Genomic DNA, 27,425 nt, shown 5'->3' with positions numbered 1-27,425 from the left:
GCCTGATCATCTCACACACAAAAGCAGAAAACAATGCTGTTGCAAAACAGCCTTGGCCCACTTGGAACCCAGCCTGCCCCTAGCACCAGTCCCGGAATCCTCTAGTTTAGCACTTCCTACTCCTTTTTTTTTTTTTTTTAAGTTTTATTTATTTATTCATGAGAGAGAGAGAGGCAGAAGCAGGCTCCCTGAGTAGCAGGGAGCCCGATGCAGGACTCGATCCCAGGATGCCAGGATTATGACCTGAGCTGAAGGCAGACGCTTAACAACTGAGGCACCCAGGCGCCCAGCACTTCCTACTTAATCCCAATCAACTACACTGGATTCCTTCAGTAACATCATTCACCACTTTTACTTTTCTCCAGAAAAGTAAATTCATGACCCTTGCAGTGTGGAAAAAGAAAAAAAAAAGAATATTTCCTGAGAACTCTATGTGATAGGTATTTTGTAAATCTAACCATGTAATTCTCATCAATGCTCTGTAATTTTAGTCTCTCCATTCAACAGAACACAAAAGGTAAATCAGTCAGCAATTTGCAATTTCAATAAGTGGGGGCAGCTGTATATGTATTCTCCAGTTGTTGGATATACTATTTTATATATGTCAATTAGGTCATTTGCTAACCTCGATCATTAATAATTTTTAGTCTCCTTGTTCTAAGTTATTGAAATGTATGTTAAAATCTTCAACAATAACTGTGATCTTCAACATGTGATTGTCCCTAATTTATACTTTTACTTTTGTTAATCTTTGATTTGTATTAGGTATTTACAATTTTGTCATTTTGTGAAATTTGTATTACTACATCTTCTTTTTAGATTTAAACATTCATCATTATGAAATGTCTCCCTGTTATCTCTCATAATATTTCTTGCCTTCAAGTCTTTTAATGTAGAGACACCAACTTTCCTTTAGTTAGTATTTGCATTATCTCTTCCATATTTCTATTTTCAACTTTTCTGTCATTATACTTAAAGTGTGTCAGCTGCTAAAATCATATAGTGTGGTTGATTTTGTTCTTTTCATTCAGTCTGACAACAGCTTTCTTTTTATTAGAGTATTCAGTCCACTTTAATTAGATTAAATTACTACTAATGTTGAGTACGTCAACATTAGCTTTCATGTGTCCCCCTCTGTTTATTTGTTCTTTTATTCCACCATTCTTACCTTCTGCTGTATTAGTCAAATAATTTTATTATTTCAGTTTTCCCCACTAATTTATACTCTCATACATTATTCTTTTAGTGGTTAGCATAAAGACTGCAATATTATGCTTAACTTAGTACAATTAGAACTCTCATGCAGTGCTTGTGAGAAAATGACACACTGGAAATCTGTTCAGCAGTGTCTAAAAAACTAAACATAGATATATTATATAACCCAGTAATCCTACCCCTGTGGATCTCCATGGCAAAAATGAATGCTTATGTCCACAAAGTACATGTACAATAATGTTCGTAGCAGCGGTATCACTAAAGAAAAAATTAGAAACAACCCAAATTTCCAGTAACAGAAGAACAGATAAATAATCTGTGCCACATCCTATAATGGAATACATAGCAAAAACAAAGGTGCCTGTTACATGCAACAACATGAATAAATCCACAAGATGATGAAAAAAATGATTTTACTTATGTGAAATTCAAAAGATTTTAAATGGGGAGGTGCACAGAGAAGATATTTTTATTGGGTGAGACCCAGTTGACAGGGTAAACTCTCCGTTCCTACATTATTCCCCTGAATAAATACATCTATGCAGGTTGCTGCCATCTGCATTCCACCCAGTAGAAACCAATGCCACATTCCTGAACATATTGTACACTTGAAATGACAAAGACAAATATTCCCAAGAGGGTACTGGAAGGGGAAGTAGGGTTGGTCAAGACACAGGAGCTACATACACATCAAGTAGAAGAAATTGCCCAGGTAAGATTCAGCTTTAGCAATAGCTGACTGGTTTAAAATAAATTACATTACTGACATTCTTGACTACTAAGGTATTCATTAAATGCAAAGTTATAAAAAATATTTATAATTAAAAATATGATCAATTATATCTAATAAATTAGGGGAAAATATAAAAATGTTCAAAACATGTTCTATAGTAAAAAAATAAAGTGCATATATGCAATGTCATTTTGCTTGTAAATATGTAATATAAACATAAAGAAAGAGAAAAATGTCTGGACAGTTATGCAGTCTTATGTAGCATTGCTCCTCTGTGTTCTCTACGATTTTCTATTTAAGGCTACTTAATTTAACAGCAGCCATGTATTAATATAAATATGCATTGTAAAATTCTGTAAAAGGGGAGGGTACTTGGGTGGTTCAGTTGGTTAAGCTCAGGTCATGATCTCAGGGTCATGAGATGAGCTCTGCTTCAGGCTCCGTGCTCAGCAGGGAGTCTGCTCAGAAGATTCTCCCTCTCCCTCTGCTTCTCCCCCCTTCTCTCACACGGGCACATGCTTTCTCTATCAAATAAATCTTTAAATAAAATAAAATTCAGTAAAAAGGAAGCTATTTTTCAAAAAGATAGTAATATTGATACATGGCCACTATTAAAAAGTAGTCTTAAACAGTCTTCCCTTGAACTTTGAGAAAGTGCTCAGGATAAATAGGTACCAAGTCAGAATGGCTTTTGTTTCATTTAGATCCCAAAACCTAATTTAACACTTTGACTTTTACATATGGCCAAGGAGTTGAAGTTTTGCCTAGAAAAGAATGGTTAAAAGTTGGTAAGAGAAGTCTCACGTATTTATGATGTTCTAAATGCTGCTTTCATGTCTCTCTGATATATGGGTTTAATTTGCTTCTAATTCATTCCTTTTAGCCCTAATACCTGCCAAATACCTATATAATCTTGTTCTATTAGTCACACTTCACATCTAAGCTTACTAAAAATATGAGGCATGGGGCACCTGGGTGGCTCAGTCGGTTAAGTGTCTGCCTTCAGCTCAGGTCATGATCTTAGGGTCCTGGGGAGTCTGCTTCTCCCTCGCTCCCTGCCCCTCCCCCCAACCCCACTCATGCTCTCTCTCTCAAATAAATAAATAAAATCTTTAAAAAATTGTAAGGCATAAATCTTCTTGAATAAAACCTATTTACCTCCACAGAGCTCTTATGTCATCAGTACAATTTGGTCATAACCTGAGAATGCTGTCATCAGAATGTCTCTTACATATAAATTCCCAACATGTGCTTCTTTAAAGCCTTTATCACAGTCTACATTTATTCCCACATATATTTGATCTTCTTTGTTTAATCATGAGCAAATTAACTCTTTTTAGTGGTGTCCCCTCAAGTACTAGAATAAGCTCCATGAGCAGGAACTAGATATAAAAGTAGACAAAGATTTATCTCAAAGATATTCATCACAGAGTAATTTTAGTAACTATAAATATCTCAAGGTAGGGAAAAGGTGAAATAAATTATCGGTAGCTATTATAACTATATTAGTTTTTAAAATTATTATCTTAATTCATATTAAATGTTGAAGAAAGTCATTTGTAATGAATTAATGAGTAAGAAAGGCAGGTTAAGAAATTGAGAGGTTATATACAGTCATAAATAAGAACAAGCTCTGTGGTTAAACCTTCAATTTGTCAATCTTAGCTCTGAAAGTTACTGTGTGCCTTAGTAAGTACTTTATCTGCTCTGCCTAGATTTCCTTATAAAATGAGAAAAACAATAGTGTCTGGCACCTCAGCAAGTTGTCAGGATTAATTGAAAACAAACAAACAAAATATTATCTATTTTTTATTGATGATGAAGAAACTATTTCATGTCCTATAATCCACTACTATTAAAGGAAATTCTCTTCAGTTCTTACCATTTTTTGAGAGTGAAATTTGAGTTTCTTAGGCTCCTCTTCCTTATAATGCTAATATATTACAAAGCACAGCTTGAAAATATAGTCCTTCACTAACAATATTACCACAGAGATTTTCAGAAAAAAAAGGAGGACAGCAGCTACAAAGGCACCACTCTGTCTCATAAAACTAGCTCAGAAAATCTGACCCACTTAGGTAACAAAGTGAAATTACTAACAAAAACTCAATTTTGTCCCCTGCCTAACCCAGACTTTTATGTATATTTATAACTACTAACATATAATTCTGTTATCTGAAATTATAAACCCAAACTTGTCAGCGTAATTTATAAAATGGAGACTCCTAAGACAGTTGCTCTTGAGATATTAGTGCTGTCCTGTGAAAGTTATCCAAACCTGTAAGAAGAAAGAAAGAAAGAAAGAAAGAAAGAAAGAAAGAAAGAAAGAAAGAAAGAAAGAAGAAGGAAAGAAGAAAGAAAAGAAAGAAAGAGAGAAAGAAAGAAGAAAGAAGAAAAAAAAATTCTGGGTATCCTTACTTGATAATTTGTTCTCCTGGAATTATTCATAAATTGATATCTATATAATTCCAAAAGGTACAAACAGTCAAAAGGTTTGTCAAATGAGTTAGGCATCATTGTCCCTTCCTTCTTATACCAACTGATAAGGTTAATTTGTATATCAAAGCCTCAAAATGGAGGCCACCCTAGTGGCCTGGACCACATCACAGATCTAAACTTTAGTCAGTCTGCACTTACAGGAAACACCAGTCAAGAAAACCTAACATATACCAATCACAATCTGTCATCTCAGCTTTAGCTAGCTCACCTTACCCTAAAAAATAGGACCTAGTAGTCTTTTAAGGAAATCCCTGACCTCTTAGTCAATCATACCATTTCTGTGTTGCCTCTTCTAACATTCTAGAAAACTCTCTCTTGCCCAAAATCCCTCCAGAAAAGTGTTCCATTGCGTGTGAGGCACAGTACTCCCCCAATCCATGGATTGTTTTCCTTTGAATAAAAAACATCAAACTCATCACTAAATTGTTTTAGTTTTGTCATTTGACACTACAGACATGGAGGTGTAACAAAACCAGTGATTGGATTGTATTCCTTCTTCAATCTAAGAGGTCTTATTTTAATGACTAATTCTTGTAAATTTTTCTAGAAACACAAAATCATAAACATACGCACAAGGAAATGTTTAGAAGAATGTACACCAAAATGTTAGTGACTATTTCTGAGTACTTTTTTTTAAGCTTATTTATTTTTTAGTAATCTATACACCCAATGTGGGGCTCAAACTCACAACCCTGAGATCAATAGTCGCATGCTCTTCTGGCTGAGCCAGCCAGGCACCCCTAAAATTATGAGTACTTTTAACGTTCTATTTTATAAGTTCAACTTGGATTAATAATTTTTTCAAGAAGACTATGTTAATTTCATCATCAGGAATATAGAACAATTTCCATTTAAAGCATTTTTCTAAAAAGAATTGTAGGATGGGCTATCTTCTTATTATGAAAACTGTGAGCAAACAGGCTGGCAAAATAACTGGTAACAGCACTAAAACCAGTGTGACTTAAACCTACCAAGTCTTGCGCCCTCTTTTACTTTATTTCATCAATATGAGACACTTTCCGTGTTACAATTCCCCTGTGAATGAGCACAACTCAGGTGACATTTTCAGAGTAAACTGTTTGGTCCATAGTAGAGGCATAATAAAAGTGTCTTTATCATTGCCTTTTGCCACTGAATGTCCGGTTAATGTATTCTATTGGATATAATCCTTGAAAAATTGCTAAGAAATGCTTATATTAAACTTTATATTTATAATTTAGCAATTTCTTGAGTATTTTTGTTCATAAACATGAATATGCATAGCATTACATTTTTTATTTTTTATATCAGAATATCTCTAATATTAATTTGGATGTAATGTGATTAACAATATTAACATAATACAGGAAATTATTTTTAGACAAACTCCTCCTAAACTCAACTGCCAAGTATAAGTATTTTTTTATTATTATTTATTTATTTATTTGACAGAGAGAGACACAGCGAGAGAGGGAACACAAGCAAGGGGAGTGTGAGAGGGAGAAGCAGGTTTCCCGCCGAGCAGGGAGCCCGATGCGGGGCTCGATCCCAGAACCCTGGGATCATGACCTGAGCCGAAGGCAGATGCTTAACGACTGAGCCACCCAGGCGCCCCTCCAAGCATAAGTTATTATAACTAAGTTAGTGGTTCAAAACATGTTTGGGTCATGTGTACCTTTGATAGTATCATAAAATTATAGAATTTCCCCCAAGAAAAATATGTATTAATAAAATAAATATGCAATAATTGGATATACAATTCTAAGGCAATTCATTTAAGGTGAAGGATTCCTGTTTTGTTTTTTTTTTTTTAAGATTTTATTTATTTATTTGACACAGAGAGAGAGAGAGCACAAGTAGGCAGAGCAGCAGGCAGAGGGAGAAGCAGGCTCCTCACTGAGCAGAGAGCCCCATGTGGGGCTTGATCCCAGGACCCTGGGATCATGACCTGAGCCAAAGGCAGACGCTTAACTGACTGAGCCAGCCAGGTGCCCCGAATTCTTGTTTTAGATCATCTGGGCATATGGCCCATTTTCTCACTTACAAGTGCCTATTACAATTAACTTCTCATTTTCATTGCTCCTTATCTATGAATGTGGACTTAGATTATCCACATAATAACATGTTTTTAACTTAAGCACTTATTGTCAGTCACTGTTCTAGTGCCCTATTAATATTAACTCTCCTAATCCTCATAAAACCCTTTGAAATTCATACTATTATTGGCATTTTACAAACAAATTATGGAATAGAAAGATATTGAACATATTATCCAAACTCACAAATACTAAATGGCAAAACTAAGATTTTAAGTTAGATTAGGGGTCAGCAACTTCTGTAAAGGACCAGATAGTAAAAATGCTAGGCTTTGTGGGCCTAAAGGCAAAATCAAGGATATTGTGTAGTGCTTATTTAACGAGAGAGATAACAAATTTCCACAAACTTTTTAATTGACCAAATTCAAAACTTTATTTGTAGACACTGAAATTTGAAATTCATATAATTTTCACATGTCAAAATATGGCTCTCCTTTTGATATGTTTTTAATTACTGAAAAATGTTAAAAACCAGTCTTAGTTCACAGGCCAAAAAAAAAAAAAATAGGGCACAAGCTGGATTTGGCCTGCTGGGTCAAAGTCTGCTGATCCCTGCTCAAGACTCAGAGACCATTATATAGTACACTGAAATCAATCAAATTATCTACCTTGCCATTTTTCCACTCGTGTGTCTGAAGAATATCTAAAGTACCAAATGTATAATTCTACCTAAACATTGGTCTCTTCCTTAACAAATCATTGTGTAAAGTGAAAAAAGACTATTTCTGCATCACGAGAATGCTCAGGACAAAAAGCATACAAGGGGAGGTGTTGGCAAGTGGCTATATGAAAATTAACTGTAGGAAGAGCATTTGATGAGGAACTGGGAAAGGAGATCCAACCTCATGGTACCATCATTAACTGGGAAGAGAAGGCCTAGAGACCAGGTCAATGTATAAGCCACTATTTGGCAGGGCATTTCAGATGAAGTTATTCTATATCCCGAAAAACAAAAATGAAATTTCATAAAACAAAGAGAAAGCTCAAAATGACTTCTAGCTTGGCTTTGAGATGTGAACTATAACAATGTTCTCTCATTGCTCTTCTTTTGGAATACAGCAAAAATTGGAAGGAAAATGGAAGGACAACATAGCAGGCCTTTCCTGGAGCCCAGACAGGCTAAACAAGAACACACTTCCTCATCACTAGCAAGCCCCCATGATATGTATTAAACACACACTAATGGAAGTCTGAGAAAGACTGGAATACTGTTGACTCTTCCTTGTATCATAAGGAAAACGAAGGTTCACTGAAGCCTGGGACTGGAATCTGTTTCTATGTTCACAGCAGTTTTCTGTCAACAGAGCTGTAAAAATGCTGTGGATCTGCAATATGCAGTCTGACCCCACAGAGCTGCCAAGGGGAAGATTCAAAGAAGTAATCCTACTCTTGGTGCCGCAGTATCACGTCTTCCCAGGACCCTGCCTTGGGGGCAATTCCAGCTCTAAAATCGCCACAATAAACACAGGGCTATGCTTTTTTAATTGTAACCTTCACTCTAGGTCTCAAATGTTCAACTTCCCTTTGACAGCCATTTTTGTGCAACTAGCATTTCTGTGCAGTGTGGTTATAGGATGAAATGACAGAGACAGTGAAAGAAAACCCCGTACAAAAAATTCCAAGTGGAACTTACAATTGGGTCAAGAATAGGCTATACTTAATGTACTCTATTCCTTCAATACGTTAAGCACTAGGCTGGACAATACATACAGGGTGCACTGATGAAGGCATGAAGGCAACAAAGGCCATCCTTTAGAACAGGGGGCCCCTGTGGTTAACTAGGGGCTCGAAGTCTCTGACAAGCACAGAATGAATCACATGGGGATCTTGTCCACAGATTCCTCAGCACCAGAACTGCAAAAATGAAGCCCTACCTTACCTAAAAATAAAAAAGCTACACTAAGCCAATTCTCATTAGCCTCCGGTTGGTCACAATAGAGCTGTCATGGAATCACTCGATCACAGTACAACACAACTCACAGTCACAGCTGACCACGGTCATAAAAAAGGCTCCGCCCCCACACAGTCCCAGGAGCCTAATGTGCACCACTCAGGGCCTCCCCACCGTGCGCGCGCGCACACATACACACACACTGACACACACATACACTCATCACATCCCACACCTACGCTGCCACACAATCACGCACACGCTCACCTTCTCCACACAGGCCTGACGCTCCTGCTCCACCTGCTTATTACGCGCCTGGGAAACTGCGGGCGTCCCGCGGTGAGCTCCTCCTGCACCCAGACCCCGGTCACTTCAACTCACCAAACGGAAAACGGTGACCTCAAGCCTAGCGGAAAATGAACACGAGGCTGAGATTCACTAGCTCCCCCAGGGCCTGTGAGAAACGCAGACTACTCTGGAAAAGCGCGGACGTTGACACAAACAGTCCCGAGAGCCGGTAGCTCCGACAGCTGGGCTACTAACGCGCCGCCCCGTGGACTCCTGGGAGCTCCGGCCCACGCGGGAGTGCGCAGGCGCAGATCACTGATCCTTGGCCGGGGGTGAGGTTGGTAGGTCCTAGGGGCTCTGAGGAGGCGGGAACCCGGAGCTCGGACCGAGAGGGCAGACTAGGGAGCCGGTCCCGGAGGGGAGGCCAGGGAGGAAACAGGGAGTTCAAGCGGGCCTGGTAATTCTGAGGAGGGAACCGGAACTGAGCCCACGGTAACCAGACACTCGGATCTGTGCGAGCGGGGCCTCGGGCGTGGTCCGTGGGCGTGACCCTGAGGGTGACAATCGAGTTTGACCTGAAGCGAGCTCCGCGCGGGGAGGGTTTTGTCTGTTTTGACCCCGAGGAAGCTCCACCGCTGGGAGCGGGGCCTCAAACAGCGGGCGCTGTGTGTGTGTGTGTGTGTGTGTGTGTGTACCGAATTGAGGCGGCCTCCTGTGCCCAACCTGCTGCGTTTTGGGTGCCTGCTACTCTGAGAGATGTTGGGACCGAATGTGTGTGAAAAGTGGACAGAGTTGTGTTGCTGCCTCGGGTTTCCTCCTTATGTGTCTAATTTTAGAGTAGGTGGGAGTCCTGCTTGATACTATAGGTGACTATGGAGAAGCGAAAGTGATTTTGTGACTTTGCCTGGAATTATGCAATGTGCATGTAGAATGACATATGGGTACTGTGAGATGGTGGTTTTCTGAAGTAAGTTTGGTTGAATGTAACTGTGCATGTGTTTGTAACCTACTGTTATTATTTGTGATGGTTTTGTGATTGAGAAACTGCATGACCACTGTCTAGTTGGGTATTTAAGATTTGATTATCTGAAGAGTGGTCATTAAGCCTGTCTCCAAAATTGTACCTCAATAGCAGTTTAGCAAATAGAGGTATAAGTATTGGAAAGGAAGAGGTAAGATTTCATTCCCCAGATGGTAAGATTCATTACAGGGAAACACTATGTGAACTAAAACCAATGTGTTGAAATTAATAGTGTTCCGTGAATAGCAAGCAGTAAAAAACAATCTTTGCTCATAACTAGTACTTTCAACACTGATGTATGAGTGAAGTTTCCTGCTTCTGGATGAAATCAGTGGTAGGGTCAATAGCTTCTTCAGGCATTCCAAGATTAAAAAGTATTTGGTATACTTTTAATCACAAGGTCAGTCTCATTTTAATAGTTAAAATAGTTTGCTAATTAAAACATTCACTGTAGCAGTCAAAACTTCAGACTTCACTTAGCATTGTATCATCTTCTCTTCAGGAAGCCTACAGAGTGGAAGGATCAATTTCTTTTCTAGTTCCATACCTGTACTACTAAAAAGTGTTGTTCAATAGTTAACCCTTAAATTAGCTATTAGTAAATTAATAATAAATAAGTTAATTTTCAATAATTAATTATGCTTATTAATTAATGTGATACAGGTGAATCAATAAAGATTAAGTAGAGGAACTTAAAGTGCAGAGATTCTCAAGCATATAGGAATATGTAATATATGATAGAGATCGCATTTCACATTAATTGAAAAAAATATGGATTACATAATATGTAGTATTGCTAAACAAGAAAACATACAACAAAAAAACTTCACAAGGTAAAAACACTTTAATAGTCATATGAGCAACTAAGAAAAATTATTTGCAATTTAAAATAAAGGGTTAGTTTACTAAATAAAAAAGGAAGATAATATCAATTAGGAAATTAAAACATATGAGAAAAATAGACATATTATAAGAAGAATGCCATCATAGAAAAGAAATAAAAGGAGCTTATTCTCTCATAATAAGAAATATGTAAGCTAGAACTACAATATATATCTGACAGGCAGAGATTAAAAATTTATTATCAACGGCATTCATCAGGGTGTGGGGAGGTATTCTGTGCTGATACTAACAGTGTAAATTGGTAGAAAGTCCATGAAGAACTATTTGGAAATACATGACAAACCTGTCTTCCATGGGAAATGGAAGGTAGAGCTGCAGAGGGAAAAGCACAATGTTCCCTCTCTCTCTCTCCAGCAATGACAGTTGCCCAGATCCATTCTAATTCATGAAGAGACTAGGTTTCTTGTGGTGAGGGAGCAGGAATTGCCCTTTTCCCCACTAACCTCCAGCTTGGATATGTGTGGGTACACAGAGTGGGCAAGTGCTGAAACAGTGAAAATTGATGCAGATTTAACTGAATTATTCTGGGAGATCTAAGTCAAATATGGTTTCACATGGCTCTTTGTATCCTCCCATCTCTGCCTTCTCAGGATTCTTCCCTTTTCCAAAAGAAAGGCTCAAAAGAGAAGGTTCATCTCTTGCAAATCTCAAAGCCATGCCTCAGGTGAGATGATGTTTCCTCTCTTTCTGAAATAAGTTGTTTTCAGGTGATATAAACATTTGCTTCCCTATCCTTAAATTTCTGGGATGTTGGCATTTGCTTCCATGAAACTGGTCTCCAGTAGGGCAAGCAAGTGGCCTAAGTGCAAAATGTAAGGAGTGCTCATAGGGTTGTGCATCCCTAAATTTTGCATCCTACGTTCACCTTCCCTACCTAGTTACAGACCTGTTCCCAGTTTTTCTTATTCCAACCAGATAAACATAAGCCTTTCCCATGTGTACCTTCTTGTTGTAGCCAATGTTTACATACTGACTTGGTATATTATTCATCATCTCCTTTCTTAGTCTTCTCACAAAAGTACTCTGGAACAGAAATGTATTATTTTGATTAAAAAGGGAATATATCGGGGCGCCTGGGTGGCTCAGTCGTTAAGCGCTGCCTTCGGCTCGGGTCATGATCCCAGGGTCCTGGGATCGAGCCCCGCATCGGGCTCCCTGCTCGGCGGGAAGCCTGCTTCTCCCTCTCCCTCTGCCTGCCGCTCTGCCTACTTGTGCTCTCTCTCTCTGCCAAATAAATAAATAAAATCTTTAAAAAAATAAAAAGGGAATATATTACTCTACTGAATCTATCCATCTTTAATGAATCTATCTTGTCTAGACACTGATTTGAGATCTAAGTTGTGAGGAGTCAAGGAGCAGACATGGAAAAACTGATCATCTCCACTCACCTAGGTTTTGCAATGATACAGTGGGAGGTAGAATTGGTAAATTACATCATTAGCTTGTGGTAAGATGTCTTGTTGTGTGAGGTTTCCAAGATAGAGATTTGCTTGCAAGCTTGTACAGAAAATTGTGATTTTGCATTCTCCCTCTGTGATCCTCCTGTCCATTTTATCCAATTCATACAAACGGTGGCCTGCCAGTGAAAACCTTTCCAGTATTTCAATGCTGTTACAGATTTATTCTTATCTTTTTAGTTTCTTCTAATTTTTCACATGTGGGTGCAGCAGAATGAAATGCATATGCTAGTCCATTCTTGAAACATTCTACTTTGAATCAAAGGTGGTACTTTTTCCTGTTTTCATGTCTTTCAGAAAATTCCTCTTCATCCACCCATCTTCAAAATACTGATTTTCCCCAGATGCCAACTGGTTCTCTTCTCTTCACTGTCTCTTTTTCTCTATGCACAGATCCACTCTAAAGGTTATACTGATCTAATTCTAGTGACTCTCAAATACCTCTCTCCATCCTAGACTTCTATTCAGAGTGTCAGAATCATATATCCAATGTCCAAAAGTTATGACCACCTGAATGTCCCTTAGACACTTCAAGTACATTTCCAAGGTCTACTTCATTACCTGCTTTGGTCCAGCTTATTCTTTCTTCTGTTTTCCATTTCCATTTTCTAGTCTCAGCACCTCCCCACTTGCCTATGCAGGTAACCCAAGAGCTATGCCTCTTTTTTCCACTCTACAACCAATCTATGACCAATTCTGTTGCAACCCATTATACACTAACCAGTTTTCCCCTCTCTAGACCACTAATACCACCTTAATCTAGGAAACATCTCTAACAATGGTTACTTAATTGTCTTTCCCACTTAACACACCTCAAGCCTTCTCCAGTCTTCAAGAGTATTGCCTCTAAAGTACAAATTTTATCAGATAACATATGTGCTATTTAATATTTCTTTATACTCCACAAAGCAGCAGACCAAGCAAAGTGGGGTATGCATTAGAATGGAATGTACAAGACAGTATATCGGAAGGGAGGAAAATACTAACAGATTGCATTCAAGAGCAGATCATCAACTCTGTGGATTGCCATTATTGCTGACTGATGACTTATAAATAAATATAAATATGTTGAGAGCGTTCTCAGTACATTTTTAAGACCACTGCTCTCTAGGAAAAAATCTAGTATTATTTGACAAACATGCGCACTGCCTAGCTCATTATATGTTTTTCTTCTTAGAGCTCAAAGAATCTTCCTTAACATACCGTGTCTTTTGCTGTTTCCTTAATTTACTAACTAATTTTCCTCTCCTCATGAATTTTAAAAGCTGATGCCCTGTACAAAGCAAATTCATTGTGAGGACAAAATTTTGATGTCCTCAGTGAAGCCTTGGAATACAAAATGAAATTTTTCTTCACTTCATAGCACTTTCCCTTGTACATATTTCTGTCATTCATCTGTAATATCTCTTGGGTATATGTATTTATATGTATGCCTCTCACTTAACCTGTAACTTCTCATGAGCAAGGCCAGGGTTTTATTCATTTTGGTCCACCAGGCAACCAGTCACATTTAAGGCAAATAGTACAATCTTATATATTTTTAGCATGAGATAGTAAGTAAATACAGAATGTATTATCAGAGAGAATTTTCTACAATAGAAAACACAAAATAAGAAAACTAGTCTGACCACTGACATGGTCTCCAATATCTAGTTCTCACTAGTTCCAATCACTTTAGGATGAACTAGAGTATGCCCTTACAGGGATCAGTGTCATTCAAGGATGTGACTGTGGACTTCACCCAGGAGGAGTGGCAGCAACTGGATCCTGGACAGAAGGCCCTCTACAGGGATGTCACGTTGGAAAATTACTGCCACCTCATCTCTGTTGGTAAGGAAAATTCCTTGAATCTTTCAACATTATACATCTCCTTTCAAGGATTTCTAAAGCATATGGAACTTTGAATTTCAGACATCAGAGGTGATGAATCCCTTTTTGTTACCAGATAGTGTGATTATGTCCTCACTTGCCTAGTGCAGGGTATTAACTTGGTAAGATGTTAATGTGTACATTGTCTGTCACCTTAGAGCTATATCTTTCTCTTCTTTCAATAGTTTTGAGGCCCAAGCAGCTTAGACCAAGTCTCATTTTTTATTACCAGGGTTTCACATGACTAAGCCTGATATGATCCGCAAGTTGGAGCAAGGAGAAGAACTATGGACAACAGAGAAAATTTTTCCAAGTCAGAGCTACCTTGGTGAGTCTGTAAAGATAAAATCCAGTGGACTCAGGTAGTTGACACCTTTGAATGTTTTGAGGGATCTATTTTTTTAATTGTGGTAAAATACTCATAACATAAAACTTATTATCTTAACCATTTTTAAGCATATAGTTCAGTGGCGTTAAGTACATTTACATTGTGCAACTGTCACCACCATCCATCTCCAGAACTCTTTTCATGTTTTAGAACTAAAACTGTACTCTGGGCACCTGGGTGGTTCAGTCGTTAAGCAGCTGCCTTTGGCTCAGGTCATGATCCCAGTGTCCTGGGATCGAGTCCCACATTGGGCTCCCTGCTCAGTGGGAAGCCTGCTTCTCCCTCTCCCTCTGCCGCTCCCCCTGCTTGTGCTCTCTCTCTCTGTCAAATAAATAAATAAAATCTTAAAAAAAAAAAAGAACTAAAACTGTACTCATTAAAAAATATCTCCCCATTACCTTCTCCCCCTAGCCTCTGGCAACCACCATTCTACTTTCTGTCCCTATGAATTTATCTGCATAGGTACTGCATGTAAGTGGAGTCATGTGGTATTTGTCTTTTTTGTGATTAGCTTTTTTCATTTAACATAATGTCCTCAAGGTCTACTCATACTATAGTATATCAGAATCTCCTTCCTTTTTAAGGCTGAGTAATATTCCAATTGTATGTGTATATCATATTTTGCTTATCCAGTGGACACTTGAGTTGCTTCTACCTTTTGGCTACTCTGAATAATGCTGCTATGAACATGAGTGTACAAATATCTACTTGAGTCTTTGCTTTCAGCTTTTTTGGTATATACTCAGAAGGAGAATTGATGGAATATACAGTAATTCTGTGTTTAATGTTTTGAGGAACTGCCATACTGTTTTCCATAATGGCTACACCATTTTACATTCCCAGTAACATACACAAGAGTTCCAGTTTCTCCACATCTTCACCAACACCTGTTATTTTCTATATTGGGTTTTTGGGTTTTTTTAAATAGTTGAAGTCTTATTAGGGATCTCTTTTTAAAGGCCTGAAATCTTTGACGTGCTTATACGTGACTGATTTCCATGCCTCTAAAATCTAAGTTTTGATTTTGACTGTCACTCCTCATGTAAGTTCTTTGCCTTATTGTTTATAGATATACTGACTGCTATTACCTTGCCAAGAATCTACTCCATGCTTTGTAGGTATAATGTACGTGGAGATCTTAAGTGTGAAGTCCTTCAAGTTCTGACAGAAGCATAAACCCATGTATGTCACACCCAATATAAAGAGGCCTTCAGGCCTCTTCCAAGTCCGTCCCTTCCACTAGGACAATCACACTTGTGATTTCTACCAGCATAGATTAGTTTTGTCTATCCTAGACTTTTTCATATCTATTTTCTTTAACTCAGCTTAATGTGTGAGAGACATACACATGTTTTTGCAGTAGTTTAGGTAGTTTCTTTTAATTATAGAATAGTATTCAGTTTATACCAGTTTGTTCATACATCTCCAGTTCATAGACATTTGAAATGTTCCAGTTTGGGGCCATTATGAATAAAGCTATTGTGAACATTCTTGTAAACATCTTTTTGTGGACATACGTTTTTATTTCTCCTCAGTAAACACCTAGCAGGTGGTATCACTCATTCATTAGGCAGGTGTATATTTCACTTTTTTAAGAAACTGTCAGCTTTTAGAAGTTACTGTACCATTTTAAACTTTTACCAGAAATGTGTGAGAATTTTGATTGTCCCACCATCTCTTCTGTATTTGATGTTATCAATATTTTCGTTTTGGTCATACAGAAGTGTATGGTAGTATATCTTTGCAGTTTTAATTTAGATATCTCTTAATGACTGATGATGTTGAGAACTTTTTCAAGTGCTTCTTCAGAGGTGCCTATTCAAATGTTCTGCCCATTTTTATTGGGTACTATATTTTTTCCTCAAGTAGTAGGAATTCTTTACATATACTGGATAGAAGTCTTTTGTTTGATATAGGTATTCTGAATATTTCCTCAGGTCTATGACTTGCCTATTTATTTTAATGATGTCTTTCAATAAGCACAAATTTTTAACTCTGATGAAATCCAGTTTATATCATTATTTTCTTTTATAATTCTTTGACCTCTCAAATATTTTCCTTCTACTAGGTTGTGATGATAGTTTCCTATATTTTCTTCTAAAAATGTTATGAATATTTTGCTATTTTTATTAATTCTATAGCCCATCTCATGTTAAGTTTGGTTAATGATGTGAGGTAAGGGCCGAAGGTCTATTTTCTTCCATATAGATACCAATTTCTCCCGTCACTTGTTAAATTAAATTAAATTGCTTGGTGATCTTATCAAAAAATTGTTTGATTATATTTGTGCCAGTGTATTTTTAGACTGTTCTTTCCTTTGCTATGTTTTAAGTCCTATTGCCAATACTACCTGGTCTTTGATTATTGGAACTTTCTAATAAGTCTTCAAGTCATAGTAAGTCTTCTAACTTTCTTCTTTTAAAAATTGTTTTAGCTATTCTGGGTCATTTTCTTTTTCAAATACATTTTAGAATCAACTTCTTAATCTCTTTAAACAAATGTGCTGGGATTTTTATTGGTGAGAACAAACATCTTAGCGATATTGAGTCTTCCGGATCATGACTATACTATATCTTTCTATTTTAGTTAGCTTCTCTACTTCCTGTAAGCAATATTTTATTATTTCTAGTATAGAGGTCTTATACATATTTCATTGTGTCTAATCTTTTAATATTTTAATGCCAATGTAAATAGTAGGATATTTAAAATTTCTTTTTCCAGTTTGTTGTTAATGTACGTACCCACAATTGATTTTTATATATTGATTTTGCATACTTCTACTTACTGTATTCTACCTATTACTTAAGTTTTATTGTTGTTGCTGTTGTCCCTTGTTTGTTTTGGTATATTCCTTTAGTTTTTGGAATACAAAACATGCCGTGTAGAAAAGAGATATTTTACTTCTACATTTGTATATGTTACTGCTTTCATTTCTTTTTCTTACTCTGTTGTACTGATTAGGATCTACAGTACAATGTTGAATAGAAGTGGTGACAGTGAGCATTCTTATCAGTTCACTAAATTTAGAAGGAAGACATTTAATATTTCATTCTTGAGCCTAATATTAACTGTAGGCTTTTCATAAGTGCTCTTTATTAAATTCTGGAAGTTCTTTTCCTAGTTTTCTGATTGTTTTAATTATGAATGTTGTTTTTAACATGCTTTTTCTACACCTGTTGAGATGATCATATGATCTTTCTTCCTTAATCTATTACTATGTATATGACATTAATTAATTTGAATTTTAAACCAAATTTGGACTTCTGGGATGAACCCCAATTGGACAAGATGTATTATATCCTGCTTCTAGATTACTAATATTGGTTTGCTAATTTTCTAGCAAGTTTTTATGCATGATTTTACCAAGGATAGTGATCTGTAGTTTTCTTGTAATGTCCTTGAAAAGTTTTTGTATCAGAATTGTGTCAGTAATACCAAACAGGGGGTGTTCCCTCTTCATCTGTTTTCTTATAGGATTTGTGTAATATTGGTATTACTGCTTCCTTAAATGTTTGATGAAAATCATTGTTAAGTCATCTGGGCCTGCATTTTTATAATTCAAGACTTCTGCTTCCAGCCCTGAGGAAGTAACAGAGTCTGGAATTACACTCTTACAGGAAACAAAAAGAAAACTGGACAAAACTATTTTCAGATATTGAACAACAGGCAGCACAGGCCTGGATTCCTGAGAGAAGAGAAACAAATGAGATGAGCCATACCTCATCCCAGGCTTTCATCTGAAAGCAGCTTCCAGACTACAGTACAGAGAAAGGAATCCAAAAAGAACCTGGCAATTTTACTGATTTGAGGAGACTGACCTTGGCATTCAAGGAGATTGAGGTGGCTAAAATTTCCAGGACATACTTCCCAAAAGAAGTGAGCTATGCAGAAAAAGAGTTCCCCAAATCTGCAAAAGTTTCTCCTTGAGTCTTTGGCTAAATATAAGCCTGCACATGTATAGGTGAAACTCTGTGAGACTAGACAAAGACATGTTCTAAGGAAAATACAACTACCATGGTGTTGTAAGATGAACAATTCCCATAGCCTCCTGTACAAAGAATCATTTTATTTCTTTCCAGCCAGAATGGAGAGAACTTGTTGATATAGGATGTTAGATAGACACCCTAGGAAGGCCACACCTAATAAATGGGGCTAGATTAGCCATACGTTAAAGACTTTGCAAGATTTGCCATAAAAGAGCTTAAATGGGTGCCTGGTGGCTCAGTCGGTTAAGCGTCTGCCTTCGGCTCATGTCATGATCCCAGTATCCTGGGATCAAGCCCCGCATTGGGCTCTCTACTCAGCGGGGAGTTGGCTTCTCCCTCTGCCCTCTCCCCCATGCGTGTTCTCTCTCTCTCTCTCAAATAAATAAAATCTTTTAAAAAAATTTTTTAAAAAGAGCTTAAACAAAAGCATCAAAAGGATTAAACCAACCCAAAAATAATTGCTATGCATCTGTTGGGTCCTCTAGAATGGAGATACTGAGATAGAGTTAGGAGTATAATAGATTTCTTAGAGGTACATCTATGAAATATAAAGGAGAAGAAAGTAAGATTAAACATAGAAAGCCATTAGATCATGATACAGATCTGGAACCTATGGAAGGAAAGAGGGAGATGCTAACAGGTTTGGGCAGGGAGAGCCTCAGACCATTGTGCAGACCTGACAAAGTCTTAACCAACCTAACTGGTCTGAAGCAAAGACTGTCCATCTGAGGAGTCCCCCATGGAGAGAATAGCCAGCCTCTAGTACCTTCTCACTGTTCAGCCTTTGGATGGGAACTTCCTGGGGAAACTCTGGTTTGATTCATCATCTGAAGAGTATCCTGAAGATGCTAACAATTGCAGGCTGTCAGGTAACTACACTTCTTTTTTTTTTTTTAAGATTTTATTTATTTAGTTGAGAGAGTGAGTGAGAGAGCACAAGCAGGGGGAGCAGCAGAGGGAGAGGGAGAGGCAGGCTCCCTACTGAGCAGGGAGCCCAATGTGGGGCTCAATCCCAGGACCCTGGGATCATGACCTGGGCCGAAGGCAGACACTTAACCAACTGAGCCACCCAGGCACAAAGTAACTACACTTCTTGCACATGAATGGCAAGTTCTCTCCTGAAGGGAGGTCCTGTGGGCAACTCTATGGCTGCCACGGAATGCCAGTAAAAGGACAGTACTCTTTATGAAAATACAACATGTGTTAAACTCAACAACATTAAACTGATAATGTCTGATATCCAATAAAAAATTATTAAACATACGAAGAAGAAGGAAAATATGACCCATAAACAGGGGGAACAAATCAGTCAATTAAAAAAAAAAAACTAAACTAAGTCAATAAAATCAGACCTAAAAAAGGTAGAGGTGGTGGAATTTGCAGACAAGGATGCTAAAAGAGTCATTATAAATGACCTCAATATCATAAAGAATGTAAAGCAAAAATGAACATAATGAGGCAAGATAGCAAAGATAGAAATAACCAAATGAAACATCTAAAGATGACGATTTAATATCTGAAATGAAAAGGAAGACCCAACTATGTGGTGTATATTAAAAATATTAAATATAAAGACACAGGAAGGTGAAACATAAAAACATGAAAAATATGTATCATACTCTCTTGTGGTTGCCCAAAGTGAGGGTGAAATTAACAACCTATCCCACTCACCCAAAATTTGACTTCAGATGTCAGGACTAAAATCTGACATAATGAGGCTTTCTGGGAAGAGCAAGGAAGATTCCCAGACTGGTCCTAAAATGGCTTGTGAGTGCAAGAGGGTGTGTCTGGGTTTCGTGTTTATTGTGGTTGGGGGATAGGTTAGGTGAGGGTTCTACATGTCGGCTAGTGATTGCATAGTTTAAACTTTCTGCCAGCACCAACAGAAAGAGCATAAAAGCTCTCTTATTGGCTTGCCCAGGTGTGGGGCAAGAGGGGAAAAAAGAAGGACAGGTCTAGGAAGTTGTCAGCAGTAAGACCTCAAAAATGGAATCAGACTCTATTACACATGCAAACACTAAGCATAAGAAAGTGGGAGTGGCTATACATCCAAGTAGATTTCAGAATACAGAATATTACAGTGATAGAGACACTTCATTAGAAGTCATAACAGTTCTAACAGAGCTTCAAAATACATCAGTGTTTCTCAGCTTTTTATCATTATCACTCCCCTAGAGGGTATTTTTAGAGATTTTTTTTCTAATTGCCCCCCATTAAATTTCAATACCATAATCTATGTTCTTTTGCCATTTGGAGGGCCACAGACTATTATAATATCTAAGAAACCTTTTTTCATTTCCCCATTATAAGTTTTGCTCCCTTGGGAGAAGCCCCCATTGAGAATGCATGAACTACATGAAACAAAACTGATAGACCTGAAAGGAGCAATGTAATTATAGCTTGAGATATAAACACCTCTCACTCAGTAATTGACAGAACAAAGAAAACAATAAGGTTATGGAATGCTTGAAAAACTATACAATCATTTGTATCTAGTTCATCTTTATAGAATATTTTACATGGAACATTCACCAAGATAGACCATATATGCTGGGTCATAAAACAAGTATCAACAAATTGAAAAGAACTGAAATCATAATATGGGCTCTGACCACAACAGAATTATATTTGAGCCTTGAACAACACAGGTTTGAATAGTGCAGGTCCACTTATACGTGGTTTTTTTTTTAATAAATACAGTATGTGCTGTACTGTATTTATAAAAAAGTACAGTCCTTTTGATTTTTTAAATAATATTTTCCCTTGCTAATTTTATTCTAAGAATACAGTACATAATACATATAACATACAGAATATGTGCTGTTTATGTTATTGGTCAACAGTAGGCTATTGGCAGTTAGTCAAATGTTATTTATGGATTTTCAACTGTGTGGGGGGTTGGTGCCCCAACCTCACATTGTTCAAGGATCAACTGTAATTCAATCAAAAATATCTCTATGTGTAAAACTAATGTAATGTTGTGTGTCGACTATACTTCAATCTTTAAAAAATGTATCTCTAAATTTCCCAAACATTAGGAAATTAATCACCACATTTCCAAATCAGAGGAATCAGAGAAGAAATCCTAAAGTAAATTTAAAGATACTTTGAACTGAATGATAGTTAAAACAATATACCAAAATTTGTGGGATGCAACTAAAGCAGCATTTTAATTTTTTATCCTTTTAAATCAGGGATCTAAACTGTCACCCAAAGTAACTAGAAAAAGAAAAATAAATTAAACTCAAACGTTAGTAAAAGGAGGGGTGCCTGGCTGGCTCAGTCAGAAGAGCATGCAACTCTTGGGGCGCCTGGGTGGCTCAGATGGTTAAGCATCTGCCTTCGGCTCAGGTCATGATCCCAGGGTCCTGGGATCGAGTCCTGCATCGGGCTCCCTGCTAGGCGGGGAGCCTGCTTCTCCCTCTGCCTCTGCCTCTCTCTCTCTGTGACTCTCATGAATAAATAAATAAAACATTAAAAAAAAAAAAAAGAAGAGCATGCAACTCTTGATCTCAGGGTCAGGAGTTCAAGCCCCACATTGGATGTAGAGATTACTTAAATAAACTTGAAAAGTTTTTTTAAAAAAGTTTGTAAAAGAAAAAAATAAAGACTAAAACAGAAATCAGTGAAATATATAACAGAAGAATAATAGAGAAAATGAGTGAAGCCAAAAGCTGATTCATTAAAATAATTGATAAATTAATAAACCATAGCTAATATGGTTAATAATTTTCATACTAATAAGAAATAGAAGACACAAATTACCAATATTAAAAATTAAAGAGGCTGCGGGGATTAACATAACAATAAAAAAATTTTAAAAAAAATAAAAAAAAAATTAAAGAGGCTGCATCACTACAGATCCTACAGACATTAAAAGGACAACTAGGGAATAAACAAGTAATTTTATATCAACAAATAGAGTAGGAGAGGACACTTCCCAACTCATTTTATAAGGCCAGCATTATCCACAACCAAAGGCACTATAAAAATAAAAAACTACACACCAACATCATGAAGCTAGAAAAAAAACGATAAGATATAAAACAGAACCTAGCAATATTTTAAAAGGATAAAACCTCATGACTAAAAAGAGCTTATCCCAGGAAAGCAAAGATGATTTGATATTCAGAAATCAGAGGCACAGTCAGTTAAGTGTCCAACTCTTGGTTTCGGCTCAGGTCATGATCTCAGGGTTGTGAGATTGAGCCCCACGTCAGGCTTCGTGCTCAGTGCGGAGTCTGCTTGATATTCTCTCTCCCTCTGCCCCTCATGCCCATGTTCTGTCTTTCTAAAATAAATCTTTAAAAAAAATCAGTCTATGTAATTCCCCATATAAAGGTGAAAAGAGGTCTAAAGTCAAGGATCTGAGGTGCCACTTAATGTAACTAGAAAAAAATTAAGGAGTAAAACCATGAAAGTATCTCAGTAGACATGGGAAAATAATTAAAATTCAGTTCCTTTTATAAAGCCTTAGAACAGATTAGCAATCAAAAGGAATTTCCTCAGCTTCATTAAGGGTGTCTTTGAAAAACTTATAACCACCATCATACTCAAGGTAGAAAGCCTGAATGCTTTTCCTCTGAGATCAAAACAGAAAAGATGCCCACTATCACCACTTCTATTAAACATTGTACTAGACACAAGTCAGTACAACAAGGCAAGAAAAAGAAACTAAAAGGCTACCAATTAGAAAGGGAGCTATCTTCATTTGTAGGTGAAATGATTGTGTACCTAATAAATGCTAAGGAATCTCAAAAAGAACTGTTAGAGGAGAGAGGGCGGGCCGACAAGAGGGCGGGTTGTGGACTGGCGGAGCAGGGACCCACTCGAGCGACCCGCGGACAGCGGCGATCCCGACGCCCGTGGAGCCGCAGACCAGCAGGAAGAAGATGAGCCTTAAGTCTGAACGCCGAGGAATTCATGTGGATCAGCCAGAGCTCCTTTGCAAGAAAGGATGTGGTTACTATGGCAACCCTGCTTGGCAGGGTTTCTGCTCCAAGTGCTGGAGGGAAGAGTACCACAAAGCAAGGCAGAAGCAAATTCAGGAGGATTGGGAACTGGCAGAGTGACTTCAGCGGGAGGAGGAAGAGGCCTTTGCCAGCAGTCAGAGCGGCCCAGGGGCCCAGTCCCTCACATTTTCCAAGTTTGAAGAAAAGAAAACCAATGAGAAGATCCGCAAGGTTACCACAGTAAAGAAATTCTTCAGTGCTTCATCCAGGGTTGGATCAAAAACGGCAGAAATTCAGGAAGCAAAAGCTCCCAGTCCTTCCATAAACCGGCAAGCCAGCAATGAAACAGATAGTGTCTAAAGAGTTCATAGAATTTCTCAAGACCTTCCACAAGACAGGCCAAGAAATCTATAAGCAGACCAAGATGTTTTTTGGAAACAATGCATTACAAAAGGGATTTAAGCACTGAGGAACAGTCAGAGTGTACTCAGGATTTTTACCAGAATGTGGATGAAAGAATGCAGACTTGTGGAAAAGTGCCTTCAGAAAGAGTTGAGAAGATAATGGATCAGATCGAAAAGTACATTATGACTCGTCTCTATAAATTTGTGTTCTGTCCAGAAACTACAGATGATGAGAAGAAAGATCTCGCTATTCAAAAGAGGATCAGAGCCCTGCACTGGGTTACACCTCAGATGCTTTGTGTCCCTGTTAATGAATAAATTTCAGAAGTATCTGATATGGTGGTGAAAGCAATCACAGATATCATTGAAATGGATTCAAAGTGTGTACCTCGAGGTAAGTTGGCCTGCATCACAAGTGCAGCAAGCACATCTTCAATGCCATTAAGATCACCAAGAATGAGCCAGCCTCAGCTGATGACTTTTTACCACCTCTAATCTACATTGTCTTGAAGGGCAACCCCCCACGCCTTCAGTCCAATATCCAGTATATCACCCGCTTCTGCAACCCAAGCCGATTGATGGCTGGGGAGGATGGCTACTATTTCACCAATCTGTGCTGTCCTGTGGCTTTCATTGAGAAATTAGATGCTCAGTCTTTGAATTTAAGTCAGGAAGATTTTGATCTATACATGTCCGGCCAGACTTCTCCCAGGAAGCAGGAATCTGAGAATTGGTCTCCTGATGCTTGCTTAGGGGTTAAGCAAATGTATAAGAACTTGGATCTTCTGTCTCAGTTGAATGAATGGCAAGAGGATCATGAGTGAAGCCAAGAAACTTGAAAAAGACCTAATAGAGTGGACGGATGGAACTGCAAAAGAGGTTCAAGATATTGTTGAGAAATATCTGCTTGAAATTAAACCCCCAAATCAATCTTTAGCAGCTTGTGACTCTGAAAATGTTGAAAATGATAAACTTCCTCCACCATTGCAACTTCAAGTTTATGCAGGATGATAAAAATTTACATGGGTAGTATTTATTTGAGCTTAAATTGTAGCTAGCCCTTACTACAGTCCATGATTGGGATCTAGACTATAACTTAATTGCTTATAAATGTCAAAGCATTTTTAAAGGTACAGTTTGTGGGGATTGTTTTGTTTGTTTTGTTTTTCCTGGCAGGGGAAGCTTAGTAAATAATAAAATACTATTTATTTGAGTTAAAAAAAAAAAAACTGTTAGAACCAATAAGTAAATTAGCATATTCACAGAGTTCTTGTTTTAGAGCAAATTTGAAGAAACTTTGTCCAGTATTTCTACAATTATTTTTCTGTGCTATTCTCAATTACATTTTAAATAATTTTAACCTGGGCGCCTGGGTGGCTCAGTTGGTTAAGCGACTGCCTTCGGCTCAGGTCATGATCCTGGAGTCCCGGGATCGAGTCCCACATCGGGCTCCCTGCTCGGCAAGGAGTCTGCTTCTCCCTCTGACCCTCTCATGCTCTCTCTGTCTCATTCTCTCTCTCAAATAAATAAATAAAATCTATAAATAAATAAATAAATAAATAAATAAATTTAACCTATTCTCTGTAGAGTTTATTAAGAAGTTTATATATATTTTTTTTAGTTTGGGTAATTTCTGTTAACCAGACTTCCAAAGTACTGATTCTTCATTCTCTTATGTTCCTATGCTGTTAAACTCATCCAATGAATTTTGCATTTAAGATACAAGGTTTTTTAAGTTTGCATTTCCTTATCTCTCCTGAATTCTCCATCTTTAACCGTATTTCCATCTTTTCTTGTAGATTTTGTAAGCATATTTATTAGTTATTTTAAATTCCTTATCTTGTAATTTTAATGTAGAGGACATATATCAGTCTGATTCTGTTGACTGTTTTTTATCTTCTCTATTGGTCATATTTTCCTGTTTCTTCTCAGGAAAACCTTGTAGATAATATGTTGTCAAGATGCTGGATTCTTTTTCTTCCTCTGAAGATTGCTGAGTTTTCACCCAGAAGGCAGTTAAGTTACTGGTGGCTCACACTGATTCCTTTTTAAGATTGCTTTTATGTTTTTTAGATGATTTCTATTTCAGTTTCAGTTTTGCCTTTAGTTTTATGGTGTTTCTCTTAGTCCTGGGATGCAGCCTTTAGCCATTCTGGGGTTTCAGTAGAAAAATCAAAGGTTCCTCTCACCAGGTTCCTCTGACTTGGCACAGGACTGGTATTAAAAACTATTTTTCCAGAGCTAAACAACTGCTGAAATCTTTAATCAATTCTCCCAGTGCTCCAGCTTTCTTTTCCCTTTGTGCTTCTTGCAGTCTTGACCTGTAGATGCAGTTAACCAAGGTTTTGAGGAGAGGTTTATGCTAATTTTGGGGTTTTCCTTCTATGACTTTTCCATTCTCAGATTTTGTCTTAAGATTTTTTTCCTCAATTTATTCTAGTAGCCCTGAACTTGATCTCAGATTTTTCTGCACAGGATGACTCCTGCTTTCTCCCAGAGATCTATCTATCCCTTGTGTGCTGCACAAGCTACCAGGGCCCACAGTGGAAAACCTGGGTAAATGTAGATCTTACGTAGTGTGGTTTCTTTCTTTTCAAATGTTATATCCACTTCAGTTTCTGCCTGCTTTTGATCACTCTTTAGTGCTTTAAAACAAGTTGGTCTTTTACAGCTGGTCCATAGTTTATCATTGTTATCAGCTGGAAGGTTGTTTTGAAACTAACTTCTTTGCCATTATCAGAATCTGGATATCTAGATAAGCAATTTCTCAAACTTTTTAGTTTTGGGACTTGTTAATATTCTTAAAATTATTAAGGATTAAAAGAACTTTGTGCATGTGTCTGTGTGTACCCTATTAGAAGTTAATACAAAAAATTTTTAGGGCGCCTGGGTGGCTCAGTTGGTTAAGCGACTGCCTTCGGCTCAGGTCATGATCCTGGAGTCCCTGGATCGAGTCCCGCATCAGGCTCCCTGCTCGGCAGGGAGTCTGCTTCTCCCTCTGACCCTCCCCCCTCTCATGTGCTTGCTCTCTCTCATTCTCTCTCTCTCAAATAAATAAATAAAAAATCTTTAAAAAAAAAAAAAAAAATTTTTTACTAATTCATTTTAAAACAATATAAAAATAATAAACTTATTACATGTTGACATAAAATCATATTTTTACAAAAATAACTATTTCCCAAAAGAAAAACAATAGTGACAAAAGTGGAATTGTTACATAATTGAAATTTATTTAATAAATAGCTGATTTTCACATCTGATTCTATATTCAATTTGTTGTAAAATGTTGTTTGAATCATAATATATGAAGAAAACCTTCCTTCATGCATTATATGTAGTTTGAATGAGAAATATTTTTTTAAAGATTTTATTTATTTGTCAGAGAGTGAGAGAGAGAAATAGAGAGCCAGCACAAGCAGGGGAAGTGGCAGGCAGAGAGAGAAGCAGGCTCCCTGCTGAGCAAGGAGCCTGATGCGGGACTCAATCCCAGGATCCTGGGATCATGATCTGAGCCGAAGGCAGATGCTTAACCAACTGAGCCACCCAGGTGTCCCTGAATGAGAAATATTTTAAGCGCCTTTTTAGATTGTCATAGATATTCTTCATTAATACTACATCCAAATGTAACAATTGGTAGTTCCTGAACAGTTAGTTGCAATATAGAACCTGAAACCATAACAATGAACTTTTGTGCCCTGCTCAGTGAGAAGCCTGCTTCTCCCTCTCCTCCCCGTTCATGCTCTC

General features: G+C 37.5%; 2 protein-coding genes and 1 pseudogene across 11 annotated transcripts in view; 2 read left to right on the top strand and 1 right to left on the bottom strand.

Moving 5' to 3' along the window:
- ZNF529 (zinc finger protein 529) overlaps positions 1–8,808 on the bottom strand; it is an 82,515-nt gene extending 73,707 nt beyond the window's left edge. Inside the window, exon 1 of the mRNA XM_078063308.1 lies at positions 8,681–8,808. The gene's annotated coding sequence lies outside the window, so the exon portion shown is untranslated. The remainder of the gene's footprint in view (positions 1–8,680) is intronic.
- ZNF382 (zinc finger protein 382) overlaps positions 1–27,425 on the top strand; it is a 70,155-nt gene that overhangs the window by 34,268 nt on the left and 8,462 nt on the right. For 2 of the 10 annotated variants that reach the window (XM_036068046.2, XM_036068036.2), the window contains exons 1-4: positions 8,920–9,042; positions 11,216–11,289; positions 13,761–13,912; positions 14,184–14,279. In XM_036068046.2, the coding sequence (XP_035923939.1) occupies positions 13,774–13,912; positions 14,184–14,279 (235 nt within the window). In that variant the 5' untranslated portion in view covers positions 8,920–9,042; positions 11,216–11,289; positions 13,761–13,773. Of the gene's footprint in view, positions 1–8,904; positions 9,043–9,066; positions 9,194–11,215; positions 11,290–13,760; positions 13,913–14,183; positions 14,280–27,425 lie in introns of those variants that run through there. The other 8 variants (XM_036068048.2, XM_036068043.2, XM_036068037.2 and 5 more) reach the window with 8 other exon arrangements.
- Positions 23,101–24,899, top strand: LOC118520199 (rab5 GDP/GTP exchange factor pseudogene; annotated as a pseudogene).

The sequence above is a fragment of the Halichoerus grypus genome, chromosome 15 (genome assembly GCF_964656455.1).
Source record: "Halichoerus grypus chromosome 15, mHalGry1.hap1.1, whole genome shotgun sequence".
In the NCBI taxonomy this organism is placed as follows: Eukaryota; Metazoa; Chordata; class Mammalia; order Carnivora; family Phocidae; genus Halichoerus; species Halichoerus grypus.
The sequence above is the reverse complement of the archived record's forward strand: the minus strand, read 5'-3'. Positions and strand labels throughout refer to the sequence as shown.